At 45.6% G+C, this 18,858-nt stretch overlaps 1 protein-coding gene across 3 annotated transcripts in view; it reads left to right on the top strand.

Moving 5' to 3' along the window:
- AGBL3 (AGBL carboxypeptidase 3) overlaps positions 1-18,858 on the top strand; it is a 357,981-nt gene that overhangs the window by 289,890 nt on the left and 49,233 nt on the right. For 2 of the 3 annotated variants that reach the window (XM_068277556.1, XM_068277555.1), the window contains exon 14: positions 707-769. The exons of the other annotated variant lie outside the window; for it this stretch is intronic. In XM_068277556.1, coding sequence (XP_068133657.1) covers positions 707-769 — 63 coding nt within the window. The remainder of the gene's footprint in view (positions 1-706; positions 770-18,858) is intronic. 3 annotated transcript variants of the gene reach the window in all.

The following is an 18,858-nucleotide window of genomic DNA, read 5'->3' as shown; positions in this document are numbered from 1 at the left end:
AGCTAATATCCCCTTCAATCGCATAATTTTGCAACCTAGTTGATTTTAATGCTGCTAGTGTTCCTGCTTGATGTGAGTGTCTTGAGTGCAGATGGTTAATGATTTTTTATATGTAAATTTGACCACTCACCTCGGCACCTGCTAATCCATTTAAAATCATGGTCCCTTAGCAGGATGAGCATGGCCCCTCCTTTCTTCCCAGTAAAACCGCCTGTGCACTGACTGCGCACGCTCCCTTATCACACTCCCGTAGCCAGCAGTGTTCTGTGCCTGTGCAGTAGTACTGTGCAGGCACAGACAGTTACCAGCTACAGGTGATGTATCAGGCCGTCCAGCGGGGTATTGAAGCGGCCTGGAGGGACATTTTTTTAATGTCCTCAGATTTCCTTAAAATGAACTAAAACTTTAAAAATTACTGTTTACATAAAGTAATCTAAATTTACATAAAGTAATCTATCCCCCTGGAAATTATTTAAGAATTAGGCTATAAAGTAAAAGAATATAAAATAGTTTCTCATTCAGCTTATCTTTTTTGAGCCTCTGTGGTGCAACTCAGCAGCAGCAGTCGTTTCTGAGGAAGTCCATTGTTTATGGCCAGCGCTGGCGATGAGAGGCTCATTGTCTGGCTGCTGATCAGAGAGGCAGACAGATCTTACCTGCCATTATAGCAATACTGTAATAAGTCGTGGCTGTTTGTGATTTCCAGGATAACAATGGAAGCAGACAAGGAGGAGAGAGGCCGGGCATTGTGGACCAGCTGGTGAATGCTGTAAGGATCAATCATCCTCCCAATCTACTCTCTTATGAATAGCTGATTCCTCTTTCTTTATTAAATTGTGCGTATACTAGCCGGATCCATTAGAACGGATACTTTGCTGATAGTGTGCTCTTTGTGGAAGTCATCTGCTTTGACAGATGAATAGAGTGACTTGGGATAAAAGAAGATGAATGTTTATCAGATTGCGCCTATTCTAGTACCTTCCTCAGGCTGGCAGCTTGTCATACATACATAGATGTTGACAAGAGGAGTTACAGCTTCTCAGGGTTGGCCCTGATTGAGCAGAAACTGCACTTATCTCTTCTTATTTGTGGCAACTTTTTTCTCCATGGCAAAGCTGAGCAGATTGAGAAAATGTGAATCAGGCGAGGCACTTAGGTACACATCCATATAATATGAGGGCCAACATATTTTGAATACTGTGAACAGATTGTGTGGGTAACCTCTCATGCTATAATTGGGAGCACTATAATGGGACACTGTAATGGATGGACACTATAAATGAGAACACTATAATCACTGATAGTATAACAGGACACTCTCTATAACTGGGAGTACTATAATCACTGACAGTATTGGGACACTATAAATGAGAGCTCCATAATGGGACACACTAATGAAGTGGAACTATAATTGGGAGCACTGTAATGAGACACTGTAATAGAGGGGAATTATGTTTGGGAGCACCATGGCAGAACAGTCTAATGGAGGGGCAATATTACTGGGAGCACTATGGCTAACAATGTATTGAGATACTAGAATGAAGGAGACTTATAACCAGGAGCACTCTAATGACTGGGAACTATGACTGGGAGCACAGTAATGGGCCACACTAATGACTGGGAACTATAACTGGGAGCACTATAATGGGACGCTCTAATGACTGGAAGCTATAACTGGGAGCACTGTAATGGGCCACTCGAATGACTGGGAACTATAACTGGGAGCACTATAATGGGACACTCTAATGAATGAGAACTATAACTGGGAGCACTATAATGGGACGCTCTAATGACTGGGAACTATGACTGGGAGCACTGTAATGGGACACTCTAATGACTGGGAACTATAACTGGGAGCACTATAATGGGACACTCTAATGACTGGGAACTATAACTGGGAGCACTGTAATGGGACACTCTAATGACTCGGATCTATAACTGGGAGCACTATAATGGGACACTATAATGAAGGGGAACTATAACTGGGAGCACTGTAATGGGCCACTCTAATGACTGGGAACTATAACTGGGAGCACTATAATGGGACACTATAATGAAGGGGAACTATAACTGGGAGCACTGTAATGGGCCACTCTAATGACTGGGAACTATAACTGGGAGCACTATAATGGGACGCTCTAATGAATGGGAACTATAACTGGGAGCACTATAATGGGACGCTCTAATGGCTGGAAGCTATAACTGGTAGCACTGTAATGGGACACTCTAATGACTGGGAACTATAACTGGGAGCACTATAATGGGACACTCTAATGACTGGGAACTATAACTGGGAGCACTATAATGGGACGCTCTAATGAATGGGAACTATGACTGGGAGCACTGTAATGGGACACTCTAATGACTGGGAACTATAACTGGGAGCACTATAATGGGACACTCAAATGACTGGGGACTATAACTGGGAGCACTGTTATGGAACACTCTAATGAAGGGGAACTATACTTGGGGGCACTGTAATGGGACACTCTAATGAAACGAACTATGACTGGGAGCACTGTAATGGGACACTCTAATGAAGGGGAACTATAACTGGGAGCACTATAATGGGACACTGTAATGACTGGGAACTATAACTGGGAGCACTATAATGGGACGCTCTAATGAAGGGGAACTATGACTGGGAGCACTGTAATGGGACACTGTAATGACTGGGAACTATAACTGGGAGCACTATAATGGGACACTCTAATGAATGAGAACTTTAACTGGGAGCACTGTAATGGGGCACTCTAATGACTGGAAACTATAACTGGGAGCACTATAATGGGACACTCTAATGACTGGGAACTATAACTGGGAGCACTGTAATGGGACACTCTAATGAAGGGGAACTATAACTGGGAGCACTATAATGGGACACTAATGACTGGGAACTATAACTGGGAGCACTATAACTGTAATGGGACACTCTAATGAATGAGAACTTTAACTGGGAGCAATGTAATGGGACACTCTAATGACTGGGAACTATTACTGGGAGCACTATAATGGGACACTCTAATGACTGGGAACTATAACTGGGAGCACTGTAATGGGACACTCTAATGAAGGGGAACTATAACTGGGAGCACTGTAATGGGCCACTCTAATGAAATGAACTATAACTGGGAGCACTGTAATGGACCACTCTAATGAAATGAACTATAACTGGGAGCACTATAATGGGACGCTCTTAATGACTGGGAACTATAACTGGGAGCACTGTAATGGGCCACTCTAATGAAATGAACTATAACTGGGAGCACTATAATGGGACGCTCTTAATGACTGGGAACTATAACTGAGAGCACTGTAATGGGCCACTCTAATGACTGGGAACTATAACTGGGAGCACTGTAATGGGACACTCTAATGAAATGAACTATAACTGGGAGCACTATAATGGGACGCTCTTAATGGCTGGGAACTATGACTGGGAGCACTGTAATGGGCCACTCTAATGACTGGGAACTATAACTGGGAGCACTGTAATGGGACACTGTAATGAAGGGGAACTATAACTGGAAGCACTATAATGGGACACTAATGACTGGGAACTATAACTGGGAGCACTATAACTGTAATGGGACACTCTATGAATGAGAACTTTAACTGGGAGCAATGTAATAGGACACTCTAATGACTGGGAACTATGACTGGGAGCACTGTAATGGGACACTCTAATGACTGGGAACTATAACTGGGAGCACTGTAATGGGACACTCTAATGAAGGGGAACTATAACTGGGAGTACTGTAATGGGACACTCTAATGAAATGAACTATAACTGGGAGCACTAAAATAGTACACTCTAATGAAGGGGAACTATAACTGGGAGCACTGTAATGGGCCACTCTAATGACTGGGAACTATAACTGGGAGCACTATAATGGGACACTATAATGAAGGGGAACTATAACTGGGAGCACTGTAATGGGTCACTCTAATGACTGGGAACTATAACTGGGAGCACTATAATGGGACGCTCTAATGAATGGGAACTATAACTGGGAGCACTATAATGGGACGCTCTAATGGCTGGAAGCTATAACTGGGAGCACTGTAATGGGACACTCTAATGACTGGGAACTATAACTGGGAGCACTATAATGGGACACTCTAATGACTGGGAACTATAACTGGGAGCACTATAATGGGACGCTCTAATGAATGGGAACTATGACTGGGAGCACTGTAATGGGACACTCTAATGACTGGGAACTATAACTGGGAGCACTATAATGGGACACTCAAATGACTGGGGACTATAACTGGGAGCACTGTTATGGAACACTCTAATGAAGGGGAACTATACTTGGGGGCACTGTAATGGGACACTCTAATGAAACGAACTATAACTGGGAGCACTATAATGGGACACTCTAATGAAACGAACTATGACTGGGAGCACTGTAATGGGACACTCTAATGAAGGGGAACTATAACTGGGAGCACTATAATGGGACACTGTAATGACTGGGAACTATAACTGGGAGCACTATAATGGGACGCTCTAATGAAGGGGAACTATGACTGGGAGCACTGTAATGGGACACTGTAATGACTGAGAACTATAACTGGGAGCACTATAATGGGGCACTCTAATGAATGAGAACTTTAACTGGGAGCACTGTAATGGGACACTCTAATGACTGGAAACTATAACTGGGAGCACTATAATGGGACACTCTAATGACTGGGAACTATAACTGGGAGCACTGTAATGGGACACTCTAATGAAGGGGAACTATAACTGGGAGCACTATAATGGGACACTAATGACTGGGAACTATAACTGGGAGCACTATAACTGTAATGGGACACTCTAATGAATGAGAACTTTAACTGGGAGCAATGTAATGGGACACTCTAATGCAGGGGTTCTCAAACTGGGTGCCGCGGCACCCTGGTGCGCCTTGAGCACCTGCCAAGGGTGCCTCGGGGTTCATCCCCATCCTTTGGGAAGTGCTGCTGAATAAGGTTCATAACAGCATTTCAGTAGTTATTTTTGCTGAGGGGTGCCTTGAAAAAAAATTCGGAGCCATCAAGGGCGCCCTCACCCAAAAAAGTTTGAGAACCACTGCTCTAATGACTGGGAACTATTACTGGGAGCACTATAATGGGACACTCTAATGAAGGGGAACTATAACTGGGAGCACTGTAATGGGCCACTCTAATGAAATGAACTATAACTGGGAGCACTGTAATGGACCACTCTAATGAAATGAACTATAACTGGGAGCACTATAATGGGACGCTCTTAATGACTGGGAACTATAACTGGGAGCACTGTAATGGGCCACTCTAATGAAATGAACTATAACTGGGAGCACTATAATGGGACGCTCTTAATGACTGGGAACTATAACTGAGAGCACTGTAATGGGCCACTCTAATGACTGGGAACTATAACTGGGAGCACTGTAATGGGACACTCTAATGAAATGAACTATAACTGGGAGCACTATAATGGGACGCTCTTAATGGCTGGGAACTATGACTGGGAGCACTGTAATGGGCCACTCTAATGACTGGGAACTATAACTGGGAGCACTGTAATGGGACACTCTAATGAAGGGGAACTATAACTGGGAGCACTATAATGGGACACTAATGACTGGGAACTATAACTGGGAGCACTATAACTGTAATGGGACACTCTAATGAATGAGAACTTTAACTGGGAGCAATGTAATGGGACACTCTAATGAAGGGGAACTATAACTGGGAGCACTGTAATGGGACACTCTAATGAAATGAACTATAACTGGGAGCACTATAATAGTACACTCTAATGAAGGGGAACTATAACTGGGAGCACTGTAATGGGACACTCTAATGAAATTAACTATAACTGGGAGCACTGTAATGGGACACTCTAATGAAGGGGAACTATAACTGGGAGCACTATAATGGGACACTCTAATGAAATGAACTATAACTGGGAGCACTATAATGGGATGCTCTAATGACTGGGAACTATAACTGGGAGCACTGTAATGGGACACTCAAAGCTGGGTGCACTACCATAGAATGGTGATATTTTTCATGTGATGTTACTGAATTGGGGATTGTGCTGTTGAAATCACAGGACAACCACTACTCACAGTGCATACAAGATAACTGGCCGCCGGGAGACTTGGGCGCAGGATACAGCCTGTATATGGCTTATCCTGCTGCTGCACAAGTCCCGGCCACGTCAAATACTATTCCCCCTCTAGGTCGACGTGGATAGTGGGGAATGATGTAATTCGGCTTCCAGCTATTGCTGGTGGCCGAATTATTTTGTTTTAAATGTAACTTCAACGCAGTCTTCTGACGGCACCGAAGTTACACCCTGTGCGCCGCTATACCCGTAATTCCTATTACGGTCTATGGTGGCACCGGCTGCGTGAAAATCTCCTGCGCTTGATTACTTGTGTTCGACTTACAGCTACCTCCAAGCCTTTGTGATTGCCAGCTGTTACATGGGAGTGGCTGTGACACAGTGAATCCTCTGTTGTCAGTCATCATTGTGAACTAGCCTGAAACCAGCTCTTATAACACAGGCTCTTGTAACATTTGTGGAAACCTTAAGGGGTACCTGAACTGAAAGTGATATGGAGGCTTCCATAATGATTTCCTTTGCAACAATACCCATTGCCAAGCAGTCCTGCTGATCTTTTTGGCTGAAGCAGTGCCTGTATCACACACCAGAAACATGCATGCAACTAATCCTGTTAGACTTCAGCTAGAGCACCTGATCTGAATGCTTGATTAGGTTCCATGGCTAAAAGTGGTAAGGTGAGTACACACCTAACAACTGATGTTGGGAATCGGCAGCTGATCTTCTTGGGCAGCATTGCTGGGTCGCCTGTACATATGTGTGTCAGCTGTGTAGCTGACAAGACATTTTGTTGCTATGCGGGAGGGGCGATGAAGCGGCCCTGCTTGACGTCACAAGACGGGTGGGGGAGCAGCGTCTTCAGAGAATTTGACCGCCGCTCAGCCAATTTGAACCATCGGGTGGATCACTTGCTGAGCAGCCGTCGCTGGTTGGGGGGCTCTGTACACACGCCAGATTATCCGCCTTGACCGACTTAAGTAAGGTGTGTGTACAAAGCTTTAGAGGCGCAGGACGGACAGGCATTGTGCGTTGTTTAAAAGGAAATAAATAAGGCAGCCTCCACATCTCTCTCGCATTAGTTGTCCTTTAAAATGAAGATCTGAGATTTTATGTTAAAAATTATATGATGTTTTTACTACCACTGAAGGTAAAACCAGCAGCCTCACCCAAATCTGTGGCCACAACAAGCTCTGGAACCTCTACCTTGGAAACATGGACAAATCCCAGCTACTTAAGTGTAATTGTCATGCATGGGGGTGTGGCCTGCAAGTGTGATCTGTGAAATAACAACTGTCTGTGTTGCTCATGGAGCTCCAACCTTGTACATAAGAGGACGCATGGATGGCACAACTATTGTGGTCACTCACAAAGCAGATATACAGCTGCCATCTCTTCTCTACAAGCCTATATGCAGCTGTGTGCAGACTGAAATGGATATAAAATGTTTAGTACTATATCATCATTTATACACATTCTGTAAATACCTTAATCTGTTTCTTGCAGCCCCTGCACAGCAGCCCTCAGACTGGGAGGAAGAGCAAAAAAAAAAAGCCAACAGGGCAGAACTGTCAGTAATACTGTAGGTGTCTGTCATGAGGTTGTGACACATACAGATCCGCACATTTCACCAAGCTCCCTTCTGCTGCACCACTCTGCCCCCTATTCATGGCTCTGACTGAAACAGTTGAACAGAAGCCACAGCCAGGAGTGGTCTGGGCACGTGTACTTCAGAAGTGCGACTTGTGCATGAACAAATAGAGTCAGAAGAGGGATGGATGCACCAAGTGAGAAGAGCTCCTACGGTTTCTGTTCCACTGGCTTTAGTCAGAGCCATGAATGGGGGCTGCCTACTCTGGGGGATGTCCCTCCCCTCCCTCCATAGTACAGTGGGAGCTCCTTACAAGAACAGAGTGATGACTCAACAGAATTCAGCTGCTCTGCACAGTCCAGTCAGCATGATCGAACCTGCAAAGTTTGTTGGAGTGATCAAGTCAAACATCACCTCAAAATCTTATTAATCATGGGACTGACTGGACAGAGTAAGGAATCTTTCAGTAATAAACCATTTCACACATCATATATTACTGGTGTATGTCTAGCTACCTGCCTGTTCAGTCATAATAATGAGGAGGTGGTTAATACAAAGGACTTTTAATTACTATGAGCTGCGACACAGACAGTAACTCTTTTAGATACTTTTATAGGTGTGGGGCCTAATGCATGAGATCAGACTAAGGACTTAGTGTATTTCTGAAGCACTTTGCGCAGAGTTTGGATTTTTTGTCTGCATTTGAATTACTTTTGCTTTGCAGTTGGTTTGTGGTCTGTTTTTTTCAAATACAACCTGTCCTATTATCTTGCGTTTGAAGTATTTTCCTGCATGTTGTGAATTCAGTGGGAGGCTGAGATGTGGCTCATCACTAAGTTCTGGAGCCTGGCTCCCCACATCTCAGCTGCTACACACTCAAGTGTTGGTAGCGTGCAGTTAATGTTCTAAACACATTTGCATTCATGCATTCTGTCCATTATTTAGTATTTTAGTATGCAGTTTTGGTGTTTTCTTCTGTTTACATATTTTTATTATTTTTCCTGGCATGTGCAGGAGTGAATGATGAATAAAGAACAACTTCAAGATCACTGGATTAAAATGTTCACACCCCAATAAAACTTCTGTTATGAAGTTTTCAATGTAGAAAAACTCCACAACCGTAGTAGGGGGGCTTTTTAGGAAAAATGGCATTGGAAATCTCAGTAACAAAAGATAATTGTGTGCATGATATACATGAAATATTGAACGCCCTAATACAGCATAAACCAATCATTTCTAAGGTGACTTCATCAAGAGCACAATAAAGCAGTGTAATAAGATCAAATGAACGCATCCGTTATTAAATAAGATCACGATGATATATTGGTTGTAGCAAAAGCTATTAGTCTTTATGGCAACAGGATGAAGGATCACCTGGTACGGTGAACGAATAGTTCCAGCAGTCTGTATCATTTTAGACTATAGTTCCAGCAGTCTGTCTGCTGAGATGGCATAAGAGCTATGTGTGCAGTGATACTGGCCTGTGGCACTCTGATAATTAAGACATAATGTATAGGTACAGTCAGTATGGTACACTAAAATGATGGATACAGCATCTTAAATGTTGAAATCATGCCCATTATTTGTCCCTGTCCACAACATACAGCCCTCCTCTGTGCAGCCACATGTGCAACGGCTCTCTTGTTTCCATACTGCATCTCTACTCTTCCATATGTTACTGCCTTCTCCTCATGCAGAAGCTCCCCTGTTCTACCTGCTGACACCATGTGTAACAGCCTCTAGGCACAGAGCTCTGAGGGGGACCTGATTACTCCTCATATCCCCCTTCTGTACTCCCCCTCTGCGGCAAAGGGGAGCACAGTGATAGAAGGGGGGCCCAAGGAGAGGAGGGAGGACAGAAAAATAGATAGTGCCCTATGTACAGTACATAGGGCACTATCTATTTTTCTGTCCTCCCTCCTCTCCTTGGGCCCCCCTTCTATCACTGTGCTCCCCTTTGTCGCATATATATAAAATACATATGCCACTCTTTTCTAAAATAGGCTCTTATATGTTTTTTTCTCCCGGTCTGTGTGCCTTTACTGAACTGTGTATTGCCAACCGTATTGTGGGAGTCATTTTTTTCATCTTAAAATGTAACTTACAGAGCATTCCCATTTCAGATAAGGACACTATGACCAGGTTATTGATTCCCCTCCCCCTTTGAAGAGTTTACACCGAGATGTAAGCCTGGTTACTAGGTGATGTTTGCTGTGGGAGGGAGAGCAATCTGTGAAATAAGCAGTAAACACCAGTAAGCTGGGTTAAAAAAGAAAAGGGCAGAAGTGATGTCATTTGTAGCATAAAAAAAGTAGAGAAAAAGTAAATAGGGGAACCAACAGAAATATTCTTTCTTTTTTCGTATCACATTTCTCTTAAATCTGACGGTGAACGCTAAAAACATCTGAATAGGTAAGTTAAACAAATAATTTCTTATTGGATGATTTATTTGAATTTTTCAGTTAAGATGGAGTTTCATCCCACTTTTAGGTCTCAGGCTTGAGGCCTACTTAAAGGACCAGTGTCACAAATGTTTTGTTTTGTTTTCAGAAAGATATGGTACCTTTAGTGCTAGTGTAATGTGAGTAGTGGTTACCAGCTTTTTTTTTTTTTTGAGTAGTATGAAAAATAAAAACTTTCTTTATTTGTTCCGTCCCCCGTATTGGCTACAGCAACATGGGGTAGACTAACCTAGTATAGGGGTGTACAATAAGCATTTGGAACATAGGCATAACGTTCTCTCCCCTGCCTCCATCAGCAGCTCTGAACGGGTGCTGAAATAGCCGCTCGCAGACACAGCGGGAGGGCCTGTCATATTGACAAGTTACGTCACCGCTGTCCACATAGGAAGCCTGCGCAGGCACTGCTGGGGACACCTATTGAGGCTTTAGAGTAGCATAGACTGCGCAATGTGTGCGAGTCTCTAAAAGACTCAATAGGTGCCACCAGCACTGTGATCTCCATCATATTTTGTGACTTTAATATGAACAGTGGTTTCCCTGGAGACAGGGATTGAAATATCAATAAAAACAGTCAGATATTTTTTTTTCCTGCTCTTGAATACAACTGACCACTTCTTCTTTGAACAGGAAAAGTGGCTTTAAAGGGCGTATATTTGAAAAGGGTTCCTGGAAAAAAGGGCTCCTGGTGTAGCCCATATATACCAAATTCGGCTACAAAAAGGGCGCCTGGTGTAGCCCATATGCCAACTTCGGCTACAAAGGGCACATGGTGTAGCCCATATATGCCAACTTCGGCTACAAAGGGCGCCTGGTATAGCCCATATATGACAAATTCGGCTACAAAGGGCACCTGGTGTAGCCGAAAAAGCTAGTTTTAGTTTATAAAAAGGATGCTGTTATAGGCAAAATTTGTTGGGCTATAAAAGGGCTCTAGATATAGCTAAGAAAAGTGATTATTATGACTTAACTGCTCCCTACTCTCACACAGAACAATCCCCTGGTGGTGCCTAACCCTAACCCCCCAGGTGGTGCCTAACCCTAAGACCCCCCCCAGGTGGTGCCTAACCCTAAGACCCCCCCAGGTGGTGCCTAACCCTAAGACCCCCCCGGTGGTGCCTAACCCTAAGACTCCCCTGGTAGTGCCTCACCCTAAGACACCCCAGGTGGTGCCTAACCCTAAGATCCCCAGGTGGTGCCTAACCCTAAGACCCCTGCAGGTGGTGCCTAACCCTAAGACTCCCCAGGTGGTGCCTAAGTCTAAGACTCACCTGGTGGTGCTTAACCCTAAGAACCCCCCCTCCCCCCCCCCCCCCCCGCTTGTGATGCCTAATCCTAACTTCCCCTGCACCTTTGAATCAAAAATCTCGGATATAAAAGGGTGCCCTTTTGTAGCAGAATCAAAAACCTTGTAGCCGAAAACCTTGCAGCCGAATAAAAATAAGGGCTACAAAGGGCTGCCCTACTGTAGCCGAAAAAAAAAATATGGGCTACAAAATGGCGGACGCCCGGTTGTAGCCTATATCAAAACCCAGGCGCCCTTTTCACCACCTTGTAGCCCATATTTGCAGAAATAACATTGATGTCTATGGAGGCGCCCTTTTCATACAGGCAGCTCAGGAGCCCTTTTCAACGGATCCCTTTAAAGGCCCGTACTCACTATGCGATTTTTGCGATGACCAGCAATTTTTTGAGTGAATAGAAATCGTTTCCGGGATCTTGTGATATGGGTACAGGCACACAAATACATGAACGATCTTTGGCGATGCACGGTGATAACGCCCATCATGGCGGATTAAGATCCCTGATGACTCTTGTGCAAAATACCACAATCGCTTGAACACTCATTCATGCTCGTCATGTGTCGTTGCGTGAATTTGCGTGTACCCACCAGCAGGAAGAAGGATGGGGAACACTTGGTGTTGGGTGGTGGTGCTTTGATCCATGTCCCCACATCAGGTGAGTATTCAGCTTTTCTCTACCCTAGTACACAGTCGGGGACAAATGCTTTGAGAATGGCATAAATACTGGTTTTCACAAAGTTTGCTGCTTCAGTTTTCATAATGACAATTTGCAAATACTCCAGAATGTTAGTGATCAGAATTCCAAAGTCCTTCTTTGCCATGAAATTAACTTAACCAACAACAAACATTTGTAAAGTGCTTTTCTTCCATAGGACTCAAAGCATTTAAGCATGGTTTAGACCAGTAGAAATCTGCAAATGCCAGGCTAAACGGGTTGCTTTTCAGTCTGGAATTGAATGATTCTAGGGATGGGGTTGTCTTTACTGAGTGCGGTACGGAATTCCAAAAGGTAGGGGCAGCATGACAGAGAGTTCTGGCTCCAAAGGTTTTGAGGTGCACCCTTGAAGTGACCAAGGTTAAGGATCCTGCTGATCTGAGGTTGTGAGAGGTGTGGTGCAATTTCAGGAAGTCCTTCATGTATCCAGGGCCTAATTTGTGTAGGGATTTGAATGTCAACAGTCTCATCCCCCCAAAAAAAATTATTGCACTTTAGCCTTGCCACAAAGGATCTGCTAATCTTTTTATTATCCAGAGAATAAAAGATGAGCGCTACCATCAGTCCTCTCTCATGCTAACAGTAAAGCATCCTGAGAACATTCCTTTGTGGGGATTCTTCTCATCCAAGGGAGTGGTCTCACTCACAACTTTACCTAATAACACAGCCATGAATAAAGACTGGTACCATACCATCCTCCGATAGCAAATTCTTTCTAGAACAGTTTGGAGAAGACCAATGCCTTTTCCAGCAGATGAAGCACTGTGCCATAGAGCCAAATTGATAACTAAGTGTCCTTGGGAACAAAACATTAAAATCTTTGGTCAATGGCCAGGAAACTCTTCAGACCTTAATCTAATAGAGAACTTGTGGTCAACCCTCCAGAGGAAGAGGGAGAAACAAAAGTCCACAAACTGCAAGTGAAAGAATGGGCTGCCATCAATCAGAATTTGGCCAGGAAGTTGTTTGACAGCATTCCATGGTAAATTGTAGAGTTCTTGAAAAATAAAGGCCGACACTGCGAATACTGACTCTGAAAAAAAATAATGAAAGCCTTTGAAACTTATGAAATTCTTGTAATTATACTTTGATACACCACAGAACCCATTGAAGAAAAGATCTAAAAACACTGAAGCAGCAAACTTTTGGACAACCAGTATTTATGCTATTATGAAAACTTTTGGCCAGGACTGTACAATGAAAAATGTATCTGAAGCTGGACTTTAAATATCTCTACAGAGAATATAAAACTCTTGGAGCTCTGAAGGTATTAATCATTATTCAGTTCTGCAAGTCTATGAAGAGTCGTCCCAGGTATCTTGTACAAAATTCATAACTTTCTCCAATACAATTCCTCAAAGGATTATGATTACAGAGAACTGGCAGCGGCATGCCTAATGAGCCAGAAAAGTAAGCGCTATAATTAAGCCGAATGTTCCAGTCTATAAAAAAAAATCTTATTCCAGGCTCAGTAACATTGGGGAGCGTTCGCGGCTCATCCTCTCAGGTCTTGTCTTGGATATTAGATGTGATCTGCAGTGGCTCTGCGGCTTGTAATACAGGGACTGGGATAAAGTAGTCTTGCTTTGACATGTAACACAAATAGGTACTGAGTCAAGCATCTTTTTTTATTAATGAACATTAATCCAGCACATTGTCTTCTTAAAGAGGAACTGCAGTGAAAATAACCTAATGAAAACTGTGCTTACATTTTACAATAATTATTTAGTCAGCGTTTGCCCATTGTAAAATATTTCCTCTCCCTGATTTACATTCCGAAAAAGCTGTTATTTCCCATAATGCAACAAGGCTCCCACAGTGTGATGTCAGTACCTAGCTGCTGACATCGCACTGTGGGAGGGGTTTCACCACAATATCAGCCATACAGAGCCTCCCGATGATATGTCTGAGAAAAGGTAAAGATTTATTGTGGGAAAGGTGGTATCAGCTGCTGATTGGAATAAAGTTCAATCGTTGGTTATAGTTCTTCTTTAATCTCCCTGGCGGCTATTAAAACCGCCAGGGGGCAGAGCAGCACATTAAAAAAAAAAAAAAAAATTAAATCATCTAGCTAGCCGCTGTGCAGCGGCATCCCCCTCCCCTTCCGATCGCCTCCGGCAATCAGAGAAAACAGAAAATCCCGTTCAGAACGGGATTTCCTGTTTGGCTTCCCCCGTCGCCATGGCGACGATCGGGATGATGTCATCGACGTAATCCATGTCATTGCGCACAGGGGAGTCCCGATCCACCCCTTAGCGCTGCCTGGCGCTGATAGGCCAGGCTGCCCAAGGGGTCTGGTGGGGCGGGTAGCGGCGGAGCGGCGGCGATCGGTTTGTACACGCAGCTAGCAAAGTGCTAGCTGCGTATACCAAAAACAAATTATGCTATTCGCCCCTCAGAAATCCTCCGCGGCAGCTTAGCCTAAACTCACTTTGGGCTTACCGCCAGGGAGGTTAAAGCAAACCCAAGATTGACCTTTTGTTTTCTTGTTTTCTTTGTTTTACAAAAAAAAAAGGAAGCTACCTGATCCGGGGGGGTTGCCAGATAAGGTAGCATCAATTACCTCTGCTCCCTGATGTCACTCCTTATTAAAGCAAACCCAAGGTGGACTGTTATACTCACTGGCCTCCTTCCAGGGTTGCTGCAGTTCAGGGTCCCGTTCGCGAATGCGCGCATAGGAAGAGTGGACATTTAATCTGTTTGTTCCATGGTATAACGCTGTACGGCGTGACGCGCACGTATTCTCGCGCATGCGCATGCTTTTATGCATCTACGCGTGCGCGGGCCGTTGCAGACAATAGTACGCATGTGCAATGTAATGGTAATGTTTGTGCGTGTACGCGTGCGCATTGTAAGGCGTACCGCTGTACGCATACGCAGCCTGTATCAATTGGCGCCAAAGGCACTATTTAAGCCCACCTGCCTAACAGGTCAGTGCTGTCTGTTTGTGCAGCTTGCCAGTAGTAGTACTCGTTACTCTGCTTGCCTGTATCCTGATTGTCTTCCTGTTACTGAACCTTGGCTTGACCTGACTACGCTTGAACTCCGCCTGTTCCGACTCTTGGCTTGGTAACCGTTTATGCTTGAACTCTGCCGGCCCTGACCCTTTGCTTGTTATCCGCTGTTGAATGAACTTTGCCTGCCCTGATCCTGGACCGTCTGACTACGCCTCTGCCTGTTGATTCTGTACCTCGCATTGATCCATTGCTCTACAACACAGTATCATCTGTTCTCCAAGTCACTGTTAGGACCTTCTTAAGCACAACCTGGTGGGCACTAGGCAACGAAGTCCTTTCGGCCCCAGTGGGCTGAGGGGTGAAGACCCTTGGTCACTTAGACCCTGTGCTTGGAAGGTTCTTCCCTCAGTGGCGAGTTCAACAGTCTCCTGTGATCATAACATGGACCTTTTTTTTTTTTTAAAGCCAAGCTACCTGATACCTCTTTAAAGCAAACCCAAGGCGGACGTTTAGAGACCAGCGCAGCAGGAGGGGGAGGCAACCTACAGATAGAGGAGGACAACATAATCCCTATATTCATCCAGGCCAGGGCAGAGAGGCGGAAAGACATCACAACCCATCATCTGGGAAAATATACCCGATAATTAATACTGTCATTAAGGCCTTTGCCTTTTGTGGCTTCCAAGTTGAAAATCCATCGGGATTCAAGTTGCAATAATTGCTTATCTATATCACCCTCTCTTGATGCCGATGCACCTTGTCAAGGCCAATGAAGATCAAATAGCTAGCATCTCCTCTATGCTCGAGACTCACATGTTGCCCCCTGAAATATGCAGATGTTCACGTGGTTCCAGGTTGCGTCCAGCTGAAGAGCAGGCTGCGCTCATGTGACCGAGTCTTCAGCACGCCTTGACATCACATCTCGGACTGCGGTGGATAGCGCCGGCTGGGGGAGCAGAGGATGGGCCTGAGCAGGCTATTTTACAGATGCATGTAATAGCGTCTAGGAAGAGTAGCTTTTTGGAGTGTCCTGTCCTTGAAAATGCTACGAGAGTGGCGAAACATGTCAGACACATAGGCAGGGCCGGATTTGTACCTTTTACCGCCCAAGGCCCACTGTCACCAGTAGCGCCCCCCCCCCCCCCCCACACACACACACACACACACACAAACACAACATCTCAGCAGCCCCAAACTTAACCTTTCCGCCAAGGAAAAAGTCTTAACATGAACCTGACACAAAATACAAAAATTACTTACCTTAACAGATCCTCTCGGTGCCCACTGTTCCTGCCCTGGGATCCTCTGAACATATTCAGACCCCTCACTGCTGCCTGGGACCCTCATCTACCCTGTGGCTGCAACACTCCCATCTGTGTGCAACCATACTGGATCTGCACAAGCATGGTCCACACATGCCCAGTAGCTCAAAGCCTTTCGTGCATGTCTGTTTCCTCTGTGCTCAAGAGACTTTGTGCTAATGGGAAAGTGAGGACCATACTCATGCGTGCCCAGTACAGTTGCACTTGCAGCCATGAAAAAATTAGGGTCCTGACTCCTGGGCAGCAATGAGGGGCTGAATATGTTCATGAACCCAAGTATAGGTAGCCAGATTCTGTCCATTCCCTTAGTATAGGTAAACAGGTGTGTGTCCCCTTTTTTAGTGTAGGTAGCCAGATGCTTCCCACCACAGAATAGGTAGCCAGATGCCATGCTCCCACCCCCTTTTAGTATAGGTAGTCAGATTCTACCCCCCCCCCCCAGTATAGGTAGCCCCCCCCCAATAGGTAGCCACATCCCCCTTTAGTATAGGTAGTCAGATTCTGTCACCAATTGCCCCCCCCCCCCCCCCCCCCCCCCCCCAGTATAGGTAGTCAGCCATGTCCCCCCTAGTCAGAGTCAGATTATGTCACCCCCTTTACCCAAGTATAGCCAGCCAGCAGGCATGTCCCCCCCCCCCCTAGTGTAGGTAGTCAGATTCTCTCCCCCCCCCCCCCCCAGTATAGGTAGCCGTAGCCAGCCATGTCCTCCCTTTAGTATAGGTAGTCAGATTATGTCATCTCCCCTTACCCAAGTACAGCTAGCCAGCAGGCATGTGTCCCCCCCCCTTAGTATAGGTAGTTCGATTCTCTCCCCCCGCCCCCCAGTATAGGTAGCCAGCAGGCATGTCCCCCCCTTAGAATAGGTAGTCAGATTCTCCCCCCCCCCCAGTATAGCTAGCCAGCAGGCATGTCCCCCTTTAGTATAGGTAGTCAGATTCTCTCCCCCCCCAGTATAGCTAGCCCCCCCCCCCCCCCCCTTAGTATAGGTAGTCAGATTCTGTCAACCCCCTTTTCCATGGAGAGCGACTGTCCGATGTTGTCCCCTGTCAACTGCCACTCCTCCCCCCAAACCCCTAGAGAGAGCGGGAGCAGAGTACCTCTCCAGACTTCAAGCGCAGCCGCCGAAGTTTCCGCTGTCAGCCGCCGTGCATCTCTCCCTCTCCTGCTGGCGACTCCTGTCATGTGACTCACCGGTAACTTGCCAGCGAGTCACAACATGTGAGAGACGCCAGCAGGAGAGGAAGAGATGCACAGCTACGGCTGACAGAGGAAACTTCGGCGGCAGCGCTGGAAGTCTGGAGAGGTACGTTACTCTGCTGCTCCCGCTCTCTCTAGGGGTTTGGGGGGAGAGAAGACATCCGCACAGGCTCCTGCTGGGGGCGGAGGGATTGTCGACAGGGACAGGGGATAGCATCTGGCGGCGGCCGATCTCCCGGTGGATGGGGGACTCCCACGCTGCCTGGAAGAGAGGCTTACTCGCTCCAAGCCATTGTAAAGGGGCGAGCGGGGGGGAGGCTGCTGATTTGCGGAGCGGTTCTTCTTACTGCGCTGGTGACAGCACTTGTCATCAGCCTGTCACCAGTGCCGCCCTTTGATTCTCGTAGATTCTGGCGCCCTAGGAACAGGCCTTGGGGGCCTTTCCCCAAATCCGGCCCTGCACATAGGACACTTTTCCAGCCACCCTATACACCTGCATCTGACCTGCCTGAGCCTGTATCCATGGCTCTGTCTACAGTGGCTTGCAAAAGTATTTGGCCCCATTGAAGTTTTCCACATTTTGTCACATTACTGCCACAAACATGAATCAATTTTATTGGAATTCCACGTGAAAGACCAATACAAAGTGGTGTACACGTGAGAAGTGGAACGAAAATCATACATGATTCCAAACATTTTTTACAAATAAATAACTGCAAAGTGGGGTGTGCGTAATTATTCAGCCCCCTTTGGTCTGAGTGCAGTCAGTTGCCCATAGACATTGCCTGATGAGTGCTAATGACTAAATAGAGTGCACCTGTGTGTAATCTAATGTCAGTACAAATACAGCTGCTCTGTGACGGCCTCAGAGGTTGTCTAAGAGAATATTGAGAGCAACAACACCATGAAGTCCAAAGAACACACCAGACAAATCAGGGATAAAGTTATTGAGAAATTTAAAGCAGGCTTAGGCTACAAAAAGATTTCCAAAGCCTTGAACATCCCACAGAGTACTGTTCAAGCGATCATTCAGAAATGGAAGGAGTATGGCACAACTGTAAACCTACCAAGACAAGGCCGTCCACCTAAACTCACAGGCCGAACAAGGAGAGCGCTGATCAGAAATGCAGTCAAAAGGCCCATGGTGACTCTGGACAAGCTGCAGAGATCTACAGCTCAGGTGGGGGAATCTGTCCATTGGACAACT

Source organism: Hyperolius riggenbachi, chromosome 3 (assembly GCF_040937935.1).
Source record: "Hyperolius riggenbachi isolate aHypRig1 chromosome 3, aHypRig1.pri, whole genome shotgun sequence".
Lineage (NCBI taxonomy): Eukaryota > Metazoa > Chordata > Amphibia > Anura > Hyperoliidae > Hyperolius > Hyperolius riggenbachi.
The sequence above is the reverse complement of the archived record's forward strand: the minus strand, read 5'-3'. Positions and strand labels throughout refer to the sequence as shown.